This window comes from Pleurodeles waltl, chromosome 6, assembly GCF_031143425.1.
Source record: "Pleurodeles waltl isolate 20211129_DDA chromosome 6, aPleWal1.hap1.20221129, whole genome shotgun sequence".
Taxonomy (NCBI): domain Eukaryota; kingdom Metazoa; phylum Chordata; class Amphibia; order Caudata; family Salamandridae; genus Pleurodeles; species Pleurodeles waltl.
In genome coordinates this window covers 1685982136-1685995400 of record NC_090445.1, presented here as the reverse complement: position 1 = coordinate 1685995400, position 13265 = coordinate 1685982136, and the positions used below count along the sequence as shown (strand labels likewise).

Below are 13265 nucleotides of genomic sequence, written 5' to 3'. Positions count from 1 at the left end.
CGTTGGCATACCCCCAGACGATCACACGGAATGCGCGGTTAAAATACATCCAATATAATTACCTGCACAGAACGTACCTAACACCGCACCGACTATTCCGTATATACGGGGGGGGGCCCCCAGGGCGTGTCCAAGATGTCGGGGGGGTGAGGCAGACTTTGACCATATGGTGTGGGGGTGCCCAGTGCTTCCGGTTGGTTGGAAGGAGATATTGTCTATTCTGTCCCAGCTATTCGGTACGGAGTTACTCCCTACCCCGGAACTGTGCTTGCTGGGTCTCAGGCCGGCAGCATTAAACGGGAAAGTAAGAGGGCATTTCCTGGACCTAACCCTGGCCCTTTACAAAAGATTGATCTCAAAGGGCTGGAAATCCTCAGACCACCCCTCACTGGCTGATTGGAAAAAGGATGTTACGAAATGGTCCAGGGCTGAACTACAGGTCCTGAAGGCGGAGGAGGCCAAGGGCATCCGTCAGGTTCCTATTGCCCCGGCCTGGGAAGACTTAGTGGCGAACTGGGATGGACTATGCAAGAGAGCAGCAGCTCCAATGGGAATGGTGGGAGATACTTAGCACATCTTGGTGGATTGACCTATGGGATGGGACCCCCAGGGAATTCCATGGGGTAACTGAACACTCGTAGAGCCCACACTGAGGAACGCGAAACAGAAACCAACGAGCCACCAAATACTATATCACCATTGGATACGGGGATGAAGCGAACGGCCTGTTGTCCCCCCTCTCGCGATGGTGCGCCTGGCCTCCCCCTACATGCTGACATGCTTTAACTCCTCAAACACCGTTAGCTACAAATCCCACCCACATAACGCCGTAAAGTTGTTCTCCTATCTTGCTTATTTCCCCCCCCTCTTCTTTTTTTTTCTCTATCCATTTTTGTATTTTTCTTTTTCTCTCTTTTTTCTTTTTCTCAGTTTGCTTCGCTCTCATTCTCCTATTTAAAGTACAGAGTATAACGGGTTTAAGTTGACTGATCACATATATGAGTTAAATTGATAGTATAAGATTGCGAAGTGTATAGCACGGCTCGTCATAGGGTTGGGTATATCAACACCAAGTACCAACGAATGCATAGAAAATGTTAACAATACCAAAGTAATAAGTAACTAAAATTGTATAATGTGTGTCACAAATGCAGACTGTTTAATGCTCACATACAACAAATGCAAGTTGTTAACTCGAGCAAACGTATAAATGTAAAGCAACAAAAGGTTAATAAAATATATTTAAAAAAAAAAAAAAAATATCAAGCTATTCAAATACCAGGCTTCTTCCAAAACCCGAAGAATCGAGCAGAGAGAGCGCTACATACGCTAGACACAAGGCAAACAATGATGTAGTAGATTGAGAAGACAGCCAAAGAGAAAGACAAATCAGCTATTTGTGTCTTTTGCACACAGTAATATAGGGAATGGGGTGACAAAGGGGGCTGTTGTCAAATGGATCATGCAAGCCATCAAACTATGTCACACAAGAGCGGGGGGAAACTGAATTCAACCCCAGTGAACAAGGAAGGACATGGTCTTCTCTACACATGTTTACAAAACACTACTGCATTGACATTCCAATGAACAAAGAAGCACAGGTGTGGGACAAGAGGTACTAAAACATCTGTGTGCAAATTTAAACCCATTTTCAACCGAACCACTGCAAGAATAAGAAACCGCTACAAAATCGATGCACAGCAGTTGCATCCAGAAAAGATTCACTCTGCAAAACGAATAGTTTCTTAATTGTAGGTTTAGTCTTGCAGTTTGTACAATTTTCTGGATTCAGAAGTGACCCAACCACCTCCACCAAGAAGGGAAAAGAGAAAAAAAAAAAAATGAGGAATAGAGAGGAAATATTTAAAAAAAGAATCTGAAGATGGCGACCAAAGGCGGGAGCTTCCTTCCGGAGGAGACACAACGTCACAGAAGCACCAATTGGGCAAATCCATTGAGGCCCAACAACAAAAACACAGGAGGGACTAAAAGTTGGAGAATTCCAGACCCAACCCCTAGATGGCGGAATAATGCACAGCATGTGAATCCAGAAAATTCTTCAAGCTGCAAAACTACACCTACAGGTAAGAAGCTACTCATTTCCTTGAAAGCTTCCTACAGACTTTTTCCCAATATTCCCTAGTTTTTGGGCAACACCAGAGGATAGGCAGAAGTTTATCTTGCTGCCTGCATCCCCACAGCCATGTGTGATCCTCTGGCCTACCTATTTTCAGTAGCTATGTTCTGGTGTAATATGCCCTTTGAAATATTTTTAATTGGACCAGTCCAAGCCTGGCCTGTATCGCCACTGCCAGTGGTTAGCTGCATGCCTCCTCCTCCCTTCACCCATCTTGTCCCCATTTATTCCTAAACAATGCGAGAGGTGGAAAGCTGTTACTTTGCAGTGTGCAATAGATCAGGGAAATGGCATACCTAAGCAGGGGGCCTCCAAGACTCATTTCCAGTGGTGTTTCCTCTACGATGTCCCACAATTTATCTGTGTGTTTTTGCGGGATGCTTGTCATCTGCATGTATCTAAGGAACTGACCCTCGGCCAGTTGATACAGTTCCTGCAGTTCTGAGAACAAGATCATCTTGTCATCCTACTATACGTCCTCAGTTTTAGAGATAAGATAGATATGTAATTCAAGGGATGGCCCAAACCTTGCACCAGCCGTCCACCCCCTGCCCTCCCCCAAAATCGACAAATTGCCAGGTGCCATCACCCTCCTCCATGCGATCCTGCTTGTCTTTCACAGCACTCTTTGCACAATAGACTGGTGGTGCAAACTTTGCTCAGAACTGAACACATTTCCTACCACTCTCTCTGACAGAGAATCTAAATGGGCAGAAATGTTTGACAGACGTGTTTTCAGCCTGGCCCTTAGATCGATCAAGACCAGGTGTTAGTTGGGCCGTTACTCCTTCACTCTTTGGGATTCGATGACACAATTCCTTCCTGGTGTTCAAGAAGACCGTCTGCCTGTTTTCTCTCTCAGGCTATTAAAGACAGCTGGGATGTGGCCAAGTTCCCGATTTGATGTGGCTAGGACACGATCGATCCATCGGATGGGCTATAGGCACCTCCATTTCAATTTGCTGCCATATGTGGCTGCAGTAAACTGGGATCTCAGACGACGTTCAATCCTCCATGACATGTTCAGGAACATGGCTGATTCCACTTGAAAGCATTATAAGAAGGTCAGGTCAACTGCACACTTTTTGGGCCTTTCTATCCGCCCCACTTCACCACCACCACAGTTCACTGCTCCTTTTATTCCTTTGACTGAGGTGCCCTCTTCTACCAGTCTGTCCACCCTCTACAGGAAACCCACCAGTTTCAAGGGTGGAGGCAGTGGTACCCATCACTGCTTAGGTCAATGTGCTTCTCAGTCTGCCGCCTCGGTGAATCTCCTGTTATCTTTGGGGTTCACTATCAATGTGCCGAAGTCACATCTGACTCTTTCTCAGATTCTTACCTTCATTAAAGCCATTCTGCCCACAGTTCTATTTTGTGCCTTTCCCCTGGGAAAGAGTCCAGGTCATTCAGGTTATGATCCGGATCTTTCATTTTTGGACCTGGATTTCAGTGAGGTCAACTCTTGTGCTGCTGGAACTGATTGCCTCTAGCATCCTGCTGGTCGAGCATGGCAAGTGGCATATGCAGGTTCTGCATTGGGATCTGACGTGTCGGTGGGCCCAATATCGAGGGGACCTCTCTGAACACGGTCAGATTTTAGACGAGACTGCAAAGGATCTGCCGTAGTGGTTGCTGGTCTGTGATATGGCCTGCAGTGGCCCCCTTCTCTTACCCACCCAGAGCTGGCAGTAGGGAGGGGTAGAGATCAGAAGCCTCTGGTCTTCAGCGGAGCCCTACATCCATATCAACCTTCTGGAGCTTAGGGCCATTCGCTTGGTGCTGAAAGCCTTGCTTCCTTCCATCCATCAAGTATCAGCTGGTTTCCGTGCTCACGGATAAACCACTGCAATGTGGTACTGCAACTAACAGGACAAGATGGGATCACAGACCCTTTGGCTGGAGGCCTTGCACTGCTAGAAGTGGCTGGACCACCAATAACTTTTCCTGCAGGTGAACCTGGCCAGTTCTGTGAATGCCATGGAGGACAAGCTGAGCCATTGGTGATTCGTGGATCACGAGTAGCAGTTACACCCAGAGTTGGTAAGAGGTCTCTTCCATGAATGGGGAGAACCTTAGCTAGATTTGTTCGTCACCGCAGAGAACATACACTGTTACCACCTATTCTCATTGGTATTTTCAAGGTAGCTTTCGTTCGGAGGCGCATTCTGCCTCATGGAACTCAGGGCTCCTGTATACTTTTCCTCTGATGCTACCACTGCCTAGAATTCTCAAGAAGATCAGGAATGATCAGGCCCAAGTCATCCTTGATAGTCCGGATTGAGCACAGAGAGTTTGATAGCCAGAGCTTCTTGGGTTTGATAACCTGTCCTCTCATCAGGCTGCTCCTCCTGAGGACTTACTGTCGCAGCAAAAAATAAGTGTTCTGAACCGAAGCCTTTGCAGTTTCCATCTTCATGCTTGGAAATTGAGCGGCAACGGTGGAACATCTTCGTTTTAAGTCCTGAGATGGTTGATGCACTTTTGGCAGCCAACCATTATGGCAGCCATCCCATGATGAAAACCGTATATACCCCTGTCATTGGGACAAATTTGTGGTTTGGTGTGACACTAGCCAAATTGATCCCCTGAAGGGCAAATTATCTGATGTTCCCTTCTTTATTTTATCTCTTGCTGGCAACGTTTTGCTTCGGTCATAGTTAAAGATTATCTGTCAGCCTTCTTGATGTTGACGGATCACCCCTTCGTTTAAGTTACCAGTTGTCATTTGATTTTTTTTAAGGGCCTAAACATGTTTCCTCTTTCTCCTTTTGTGATTCCCCAATGGGCTCTTAATCTACAACTTACTTACTGTGCACTCTGTTCGCACTGCTCCCCAGCTACCCAAATGACTTCTTACTCTCAAGACTGTTTCTCATTACCATCACCTCTGCACCATGTGTCAGAAAGCTTGAGGCTCTTTGTGTAAATCTACGATATACTGCCTTCTTCCCTGACAAACTGGTTCTGCTGACTGTGTCTTTTCTGACAAACGTTGTAACACCATTTCACATTGAATAAACCATGACACTGCCAGCATTCTATGCTCCACGTACCTCTCCATGGAGGAGGAAAGACTCAGTTTGGACCCTAAGCATTGAGCTTCTACATAGAACATGTAAAAGAAAAGCGGGTGGAAGATCAGCTCTTTGTGAAGTTAGTGCAAAAAAAGGCAAAGCTATGCAGAAGAGAGCCCGCTTCTGCTGGATCGTGCTCTGCATTAAGATGTGCTAGGCAGTGGCTAAAAAGCAGCTTCCAAAACGACTGGGTGCTCATTATACCAGGGCCATAGCTGCTACCGCTGCTCTAGCATTCAACATACGCCTAGCAATTACATGGGTGTCCCTCAAACATTTACAAAGCATTATTGTCTGGATTGCTAGATTCTGCTGGAGGGGCATACATTCGGCACTGCAGGATTTGATAGTTTGAGTCCATTCACAGACCCACCTCTAGATAGGTACTGCTCTGGTATCTGTTCAGAAAGCGAGGAATCTGCAAATAAAATACTTTTTCAGAGCAAGTTACTTACTTTCTGTAACACTCTTTCTGCTGGAGATTCTAGCTAGCCGCAGTGTCTTAACTGACTCTTCCATCCTCCCTGCTCTGTGATCCTAATGGATAGAGTCCAAAGTCTAGGAATGTGCACACTGATCATAACAACTTCGCTCTTGGGGCTCTGCATCCGGTGGCGCGAATATCCTCAAAGGCAACTAATGTCAGTGTGCAGGGGTGGCGCCTATATGGGCCTTGCACGTCATTTCCAGAACGGCATCAGTACGGAGCCACTGGTGCCACATGTCTACATGCCGCGGTCCTACTGAAAAGTTTCTGAGTACAGTCTGGAGCCTGGGGAATATTAAATAGCGGCTTGATAGAGTCTCTACCAGAAAGAGCGTTAGAGAAGGTTAGTGACTTGTTAATTTGTACTTTAGGGGGCAGTGTGTCTTTGATGCCATTGACTCTGTATTCTTTAGCTCTAGCACGTGGGTGTGACCAGATGCATGCCCTCGTGTGATCTGCTGTGCATTGATGGTGATGAGGCATGTCATAATTGTTAGTCTTGATCATTACAGTTCAGCGCCTTACTTGGTGCTGTTTACCTGTGCCATCGTTTATCTTTCTGTACACTTGACTTTAAAAAAAGAAACAATGTGTACCTGTACCCATGCGTAATTCCGATGAATTATGCATGGGTACAGGAGAGTCATAGTCTGGTTTGGAAAAAGTTTTAAAATAAGCTTTGTGTGCATTTTACATTTTGCAGCTGTCCAGTTATTTGTGGTTCTGTAATTTAGGTGGTAGTCCCTTTTGTGTCAAAACGTAGGTTATTTGATTGCAGTCTTATCTTTAGTTGGTTATGTGGTTGTACATGTTTTTTTAACTGCAGTGGTATGCACTTGACTTAGGCACCTGTTGGTGTCAGTGAATATGGTGTAGTCGATGCTCCTAGGATCAGTTTGATTCATTCTTCCCAATCAATGCTTTACAGTTTGTGCCACTTTACCCTTTTCTTGATTGGGTCCCATGGTTTTCTAACAAAATGTGCAAACTGTGCTACTATATAATGGATCTGTATTTCCAGATATATCGACCTTGTTAGACCATCAACACGGCATATTTTCTTCCATAGGTCACAAATCTAGAATCCACAATTCAGGAAAAAGATGAGGCTCTCCTTAAACAACGGGAAGTGATGAACAGAAAGGAAGAGGAAATAGACAAACTGAGACAAGGTAAGAGAGAGTTTTAAACTGCTGATTTTACAACTTCTGTTTGATTGCACATCTCCATATTAAAATTGGTAGCCATAGATCTTATTTTGTTTTGCTGTTTTGACAGCTTAGAGAAGAAGCATGCACAGAAGAATACAGTATAATCACTAACCTTGGGTATCATGGGGGCAAGTGTGAGTCTTGATCTAGAGATAAAATTTTACCCTTTAAATCTAAAAAGGCAACCCTCAGGTGCTGGCAAAATAAGCAGTGTCCATCCCTTTCATTAAAATGTTTTCCAACTGACTCTTCTCCCCTAATTTCCTACTAATGCCTTTGCTCCTATATAGTATCACAGTGTGTCTTTTTACAGAATGGAGTGCTTCACAGAAGTATGTCATTAGGGGATGTAATAGGTCTTTCACCAGACTCCTTCTGTTGGTTGTGACATCCCAGAGATGTTTGTGTTCCTCTTTTTATTTCAGAGCATTTTCTGAGAAGCCCATTTCCTAAATCCTAAGGCAATTGTGCGAGCCGCCAGCCATCAGGGGGTTTCTAAGCTATAGCTATGGTCCTCTTGATCAAGATAAGAGCCCATTGTGTGAACTTTCCTTTGCCTTGTTTTTCCCTTTTTTTTTTTTTTCAAATTGTTTTTATTCAGGATTTTATGAGCATAATAGACGATGGGATATCGAAAATACTTATCAAATCATGATTACAAATTGTTCATGCAGATCACAATACAATAAAATACATTGCCTTTTGTATCTCTTTACGTAATAATAATAAACAAATAGTTTGTTGAGCCATGTTGATTTATGCCTACAGGTTGGTTTAGATCTTTAATCAAGTTTTTAAAATGGAGCAGCCTTGTCCCATACGGAATGATGCTTCCAAGTGGCCCCTTAGCTCTCTTGACTGGACTGTCTTCATTTTTGTTTCCCCAAAGATCATACACAGGAGGTTTTTTTTTTTGGGGGGGGGGGGGGGGGGGGAGGGGTTCCATTGTTGTAAAATAAGAGATTTTGCAATTAATGTTGCAATGAAAAAGTTTCGAAGTATTGCTTTGAGTACTTAGACAGCCTAGGATAATTGGATATACCAAAAAGTGTTCCCATTGGATCAGGGAGTAATGATACCTGGAGCTTTATGCTAAAAATGAGTGATAACCGGGCAGAAAAACAGACATGAAGCCAATCTTCTACTACGTAAGGACATCGAAAACAATTGCTTGATATTGATGGAGCCATCTTATTCAGTTTCGCTGGAGTATATTAGAGCAACCACGTTGTAATGAATGCCAGTCTTTTAAAATGTGCACCTCTTGAAGCTATACACGAAGAATTGTTGTAATGCTTCCATGTCAGTGGATCGATAGCACAAGTTGAACCAGCTGCTATCCGATTTAGCACAGAAGGAAGAACTCTAGCTGACAATTCTTCAAGAAGAATACTATACAAGGTACCGATCCCTGTCCTTTTCTGAGCCCACATAGCTTGTGTGATTTTAAATGGTAATGATTCGGCTGAATACTGGCCTGCGGAACCCACAGATTGGATAAAATGGGCTATCTGAAAATAAGAAAAACGTAATACTTGCTGGAATATCTGGATTAGTAATTTGAAGTTGTGTCCATTATATAACACTATCCCCTGTGAAAATGTCTTACAATTTTCCTAGCCCTAGATTTTCCTAGCTATTTAAAGCTTTCTTGGCCAGAGGAAGCCCAAATGCAGTGACTTCTCAGAGGGAAATAGTTGCATGATAACGAGTAAATTTATAGTTTTGCTGAAGTTCTGCACCTCTAGACCAGAGGAAATTCGGGATCTTATATCTAGTATGTTTCGGTTACCATGGCATTTTGAGAAAATGAGGTAGATGAATATAATATTCAAGAAGCATCTGTTTTAAATAGAAATTTGAAACAACATGGGATATAGAGGCAGCTCTTACAATCCAGTCTGTTTGTTGCTTCGTAATATTTTTTTAATGGGGTATGGCTAGGCTGCCATCTCCTGCTGTCAGCTGTAGTGTCTCGAGCTGGATATGAGGTTTTCTATTTGACCAAATAAATTCACGCAAGATTACATTAAGATCCTTAAAAAACTTTTGAGGTACCTTGATTGTGACGTTAGAAAATATGAACAAAAATAAGGGCAATATCATCATTTTGATTAAGGCAATGCAACCTATGATCGTTAAGGGTGTGTTCTGCAATTTGAGCATAAGAGCTTGCGCTTTCCTAAGAGTGGAAAGAGAATTCATGGAATAGAGATCAGTTATATTAGAAGAAACATATATGCCAAGGTATCTAACAGAATGGGGAGTCCGATAATTTATGTGCATCTCAACTGGTAAGACGATATTTTGGGCATTGAAAAGCAATGCCTCAGATTTTGATTTGTTAATCCGATAGCCCCCCAAGTTAGAAAAAGCTTGAATTTTGCTAAAGGCCCTTTTGATATTCTGTGAATCGGCTGCAACATACAAAATGACGTTCTCCGCAAAAAGTTTTAACTTGGGGGCACCTTGACAGCAGAGCTTTTCTGGGAATATCCTGCCTCAGCGCAGAAGCTAAAGGTTCGATGACATGAGCGAAAAGGACAGGGGACAAAGGGCATCCCGGATGCGTCCCACGCCGTATCGAGACCTTGCCGACCATTCCTGAATTAATTGAGATCTTGGCTCCGCCCCTTGATACAGGTTCGAAAGAAATTGGACTAGTTTGTGGGGCAATTGTAATTCTCTCAGAATTGCAAAAGGAAGCTCCCATTGTCTTAGATTAAAGGCTTATTCTGCGTTTTTCCAATTTTTTCGTAGGTAATTGACTGAGGTAACATGGCAGCCTTGACCCTTTAGAATGTTTCATATGGATTGGGAGGTTCTCTGGAAGTGCTGTTCAAGATCCATCCAAATGAACAGATAGTTCTTTCAGCATTATTTCTCTTCCTTGTGCCTCCTGGGCTAAGCGGGATTACACAGTTTGGACATGAAGTGTGCATTGCACATATATCTTTATGGAACTGAAAACCTGCCTTCATCATACCAGCTACTTGTGACCTTTAGAATCAAAGACAATGGCGAAGCAGCTGCACAGTCTATTACTGCAGATGGATAATATCACCCGTCACACTTTATTACACTCAAGGGAATCCACTCTCCATCTGGTGTGAGGACACCTAGGCACAGCTAGGGCAGTGGCTGTGACATTCCCCAGGCATGTGCCTGTCAGACCTTTGTGCATTGTGACTACATGGGCTGTCCCATACACATGTAGCTGACTCTACACCCTAGAGGCTTTCTCCCTTAACAGAGAGCGCTAGGTTTGACCAGGAAACTATTCAAAACCTCTTTAACCAACTTTCTCCAGTTCCCCACCTGCCCCATTCTTGTTGTGAAGTGCTATAGCATATACCCAGATACAGGGAGTGGCAAAAAAGCCAGAAAGAGCAGAACAAAGTTAACTCCATGGTAACTAAGTTACAGTTACGCCCTGGGCTCTTTACCATTCGCAACACCCTCCTGCCTGCCCATCTGCCTTAATTACTCTATCGTATACCTATTGGCTTCTTTTTTTAAATGAAAGGAAGTGATGCGGGAAAGCCCACACCATGCTGTTTGACATAGGCATTCATACATGGTACTGGGATGAAATGTTCCACACCAAAAACATCATAGAAGCATTCTCTGGTCCTGCAACTTAATGTCATGGATACAGACAGGCCGATAAGGATAAAAGGTCAACAGGGTAAGAATAACAGTGTCCTCATTAAAACAACTTTATCAATGTTATGCTTGGTGTTTAACCAGAAATAACACGGTTGCATCACCCTAAATATATCTCTGCATTCTAAAGAAATTTCTTCTTTTACCAAGTTTTACTAATCCTACGACAGTGGACAGTACACTGTTCCTTTTGGATTCATTCAAAATTCTTTTATCGATTTAGGGAGCCTCTCAGAGTGAAAACCAAAATTGCGGATGGTAGTTAATGCACCAGAGACAGCTGATTTTCTGCGTTATGTGATTGAGCATAGCAAAAACAACAGCAAACCATAGTGCTGTTCTTAGCTCAGAAACTCTGAACAGTAGTATGTTTTATTACTAGTAAGTTTCAATAAGGGTTATCTACACTTAAAACAATCTCCAACACTTTTGCCTGACTTGTGAGTTAGAAATGTATGCATACTAAAGCATAGAAACATCTCAACCAGGTAATAGAATTTTTGGGTAACTTGGGTCCAGTTAGCCCATCTTATTTCTTTTAAACTTATCATGGATATAACTAACAACCAATACAGAGAACGCACTCCAGTTATCCATAGATTCCTTACCTCCTATGACAACTCCGAAAGGAAGTGATTGGCTTTTCCACATGACCAGATGATGATGGATGTCACTTTGGTGGCTGAGGGTCCATGCATCCTGAAAAGGATTATTCCAAGGGCCTAGTTGAGGTTACCACGGATGGTGGATTATCTGTAACCTCAGAAAAATGACCTCCTTCCGGAACATCACACATTTTTGTTTATATATGTAAGGTATATATATGCAATTTGAGAGGATTTGTGACTGACTGCACCAAGTCTTCTTGGTCTATCATCATATATATCGTGTAAATGTTCTGATAAACTTATATGTGTTGCATGTTTGGGCCAGCCAGCCCTTGTCGTGGGCAGCATTAAAGGATTTTTGTCAGTCCACTTATCCTTTTTAGGGGACACACACACATACACTCTCACTCACTCACTCTCTCTCTTTCTCTGTCTCTCTCTCTCTCTGTCTCTCTCTCTGTCTCTCTCTGTCTCTCTCTGTCTCTCTCTGTCTCTCTCTGTCTCTGTCTCTCTCTGTCTCTCTCTGTCTCTCCCTGTCTCTCCCTGTCTCTCCCGATCTCTCTCGGTCTCTCTGTCTCTCTCTCTCTCTCTCGGTCTCTCTGTCTCTCTCTCTCTCTCTCTCTGTCTGTCTCTCTCTAGGGTTCTCTCTGTCTCTCTCTCTCTCGGTCTCTCTCTGTCTCTCTCTCTCGCTCTCTCTCTCGGTCTCTCTCGGTCTCTCTCTCTCTCGGTCTCTCACTCTCTTTCTCTCTCCTGCAGATACACATGGTATGCATATCCATTCCGACATCTAGTGCTGGGCTCGGAGTGTTACATGTTGTTTTTCTTCGAAGAAGTCTTTTCGGAGTCACGGGATCGAGTGACTCCTCCTCTCGGTTCCATTGTGCATGGGCATCGACTCCATTGTTAGATTTTTTTCTTACCACAGTCGGGTTCGGACGTGTTTCCTCTCGCTCTGAGATTTCGATTCTGAAACCTTTAGAAAACCTTCCTTTTCGTCAGTATTGTTTCAATCGCGTTCTCCATCTAGCATCGATCTGGTAGAACCATCGTAAAATCACTATTGTTCGCCCTTCGGGGCGCGCAGGCCCAACTCGGACCTCTTCGGCCCTACCGCGTGGAGAGCCTGATGGATCAGACTCCATTCCGATTCTGCCCTCAGTGCCACGCAAAGTACCCCTATACAGACCAGCATTTGGTTTGCAACTTGTTCCTTTCTCCAGACCATCGGGAGGAAAACTGAGGCCTGTTGATCGTTTCGATCAAAAAAGACTCTCAGAGATCGAAGAGCACGAAGACTTAAAATGTTGTTGAAAAGCATTGAACATCTCGACGTCAATGAAGAAGAGCAGGCGCAGACAGCAGTCTCCATCCGAGACACAGACTCTGAACAGGAATCCGAAGACGACACGCCCATCACAGCTGGCCAGCATGTGAGTATGTCTGCCCCTGCACCCCCACACAAAAAACATCCTAAGGCCTTGGGTACACCAGTGCCGGAAGGCCATAGTTCGGCCCGAAAAAAGACTGTCCGTAACCGACCTTTGGGATCGGCGCCGAAAAAAGCCACTCCTCTGTCCACTTTGGAGTCAAGTAAAACAATAAAGACTCAATTTCTGACTCCATCAGGAAACCTCAAGATTCGGAGTTGAAAATTCGAAAGTCAGCTTTGGAGCAGAGATCTTCCACAACATTTTTGGTACTGAAAAAACAACAGACTTCGGAACCGAAAAATACATCATATACAGAGGAGCAAGGACATTCCAAGAAATTAAGAGAAAGCCATAAAACCTCTGAGGAAGAGTCAGACATTGAGCCCATTCTACATATTATGGATGAGAGACAATCTAGAATACACATCCATAAAGATGCAGGAAGGATTGTTACTGCACCTCCTTTAAAAACAAAGAAAAACCTGGCATTCCAAGAGGAACTGGACACTGTACAGCTACCAGCAAAGGTGCAAAAGCAAAAGAAGCCAGTACCTCCTCATTCTCCACAGCTACCTGTCTCTCCCCACACCAGCCCTCCACCAATGCCTTCTCCAACACACTCTTTTTATTCACAAGAAGACATAGTAGA

General features: G+C 43.8%; 1 protein-coding gene across 3 annotated transcripts in view; it reads left to right on the top strand.

Moving 5' to 3' along the window:
- GOLGA1 (golgin A1) overlaps positions 1-13265 on the top strand; it is a 234675-nt gene that overhangs the window by 129872 nt on the left and 91538 nt on the right. For all 3 annotated transcript variants that reach the window (XM_069241738.1, XM_069241739.1, XM_069241737.1), the window contains one exon: positions 6771-6873. In XM_069241738.1, coding sequence (XP_069097839.1) covers positions 6771-6873 — 103 coding nt within the window. The remainder of the gene's footprint in view (positions 1-6770; positions 6874-13265) is intronic.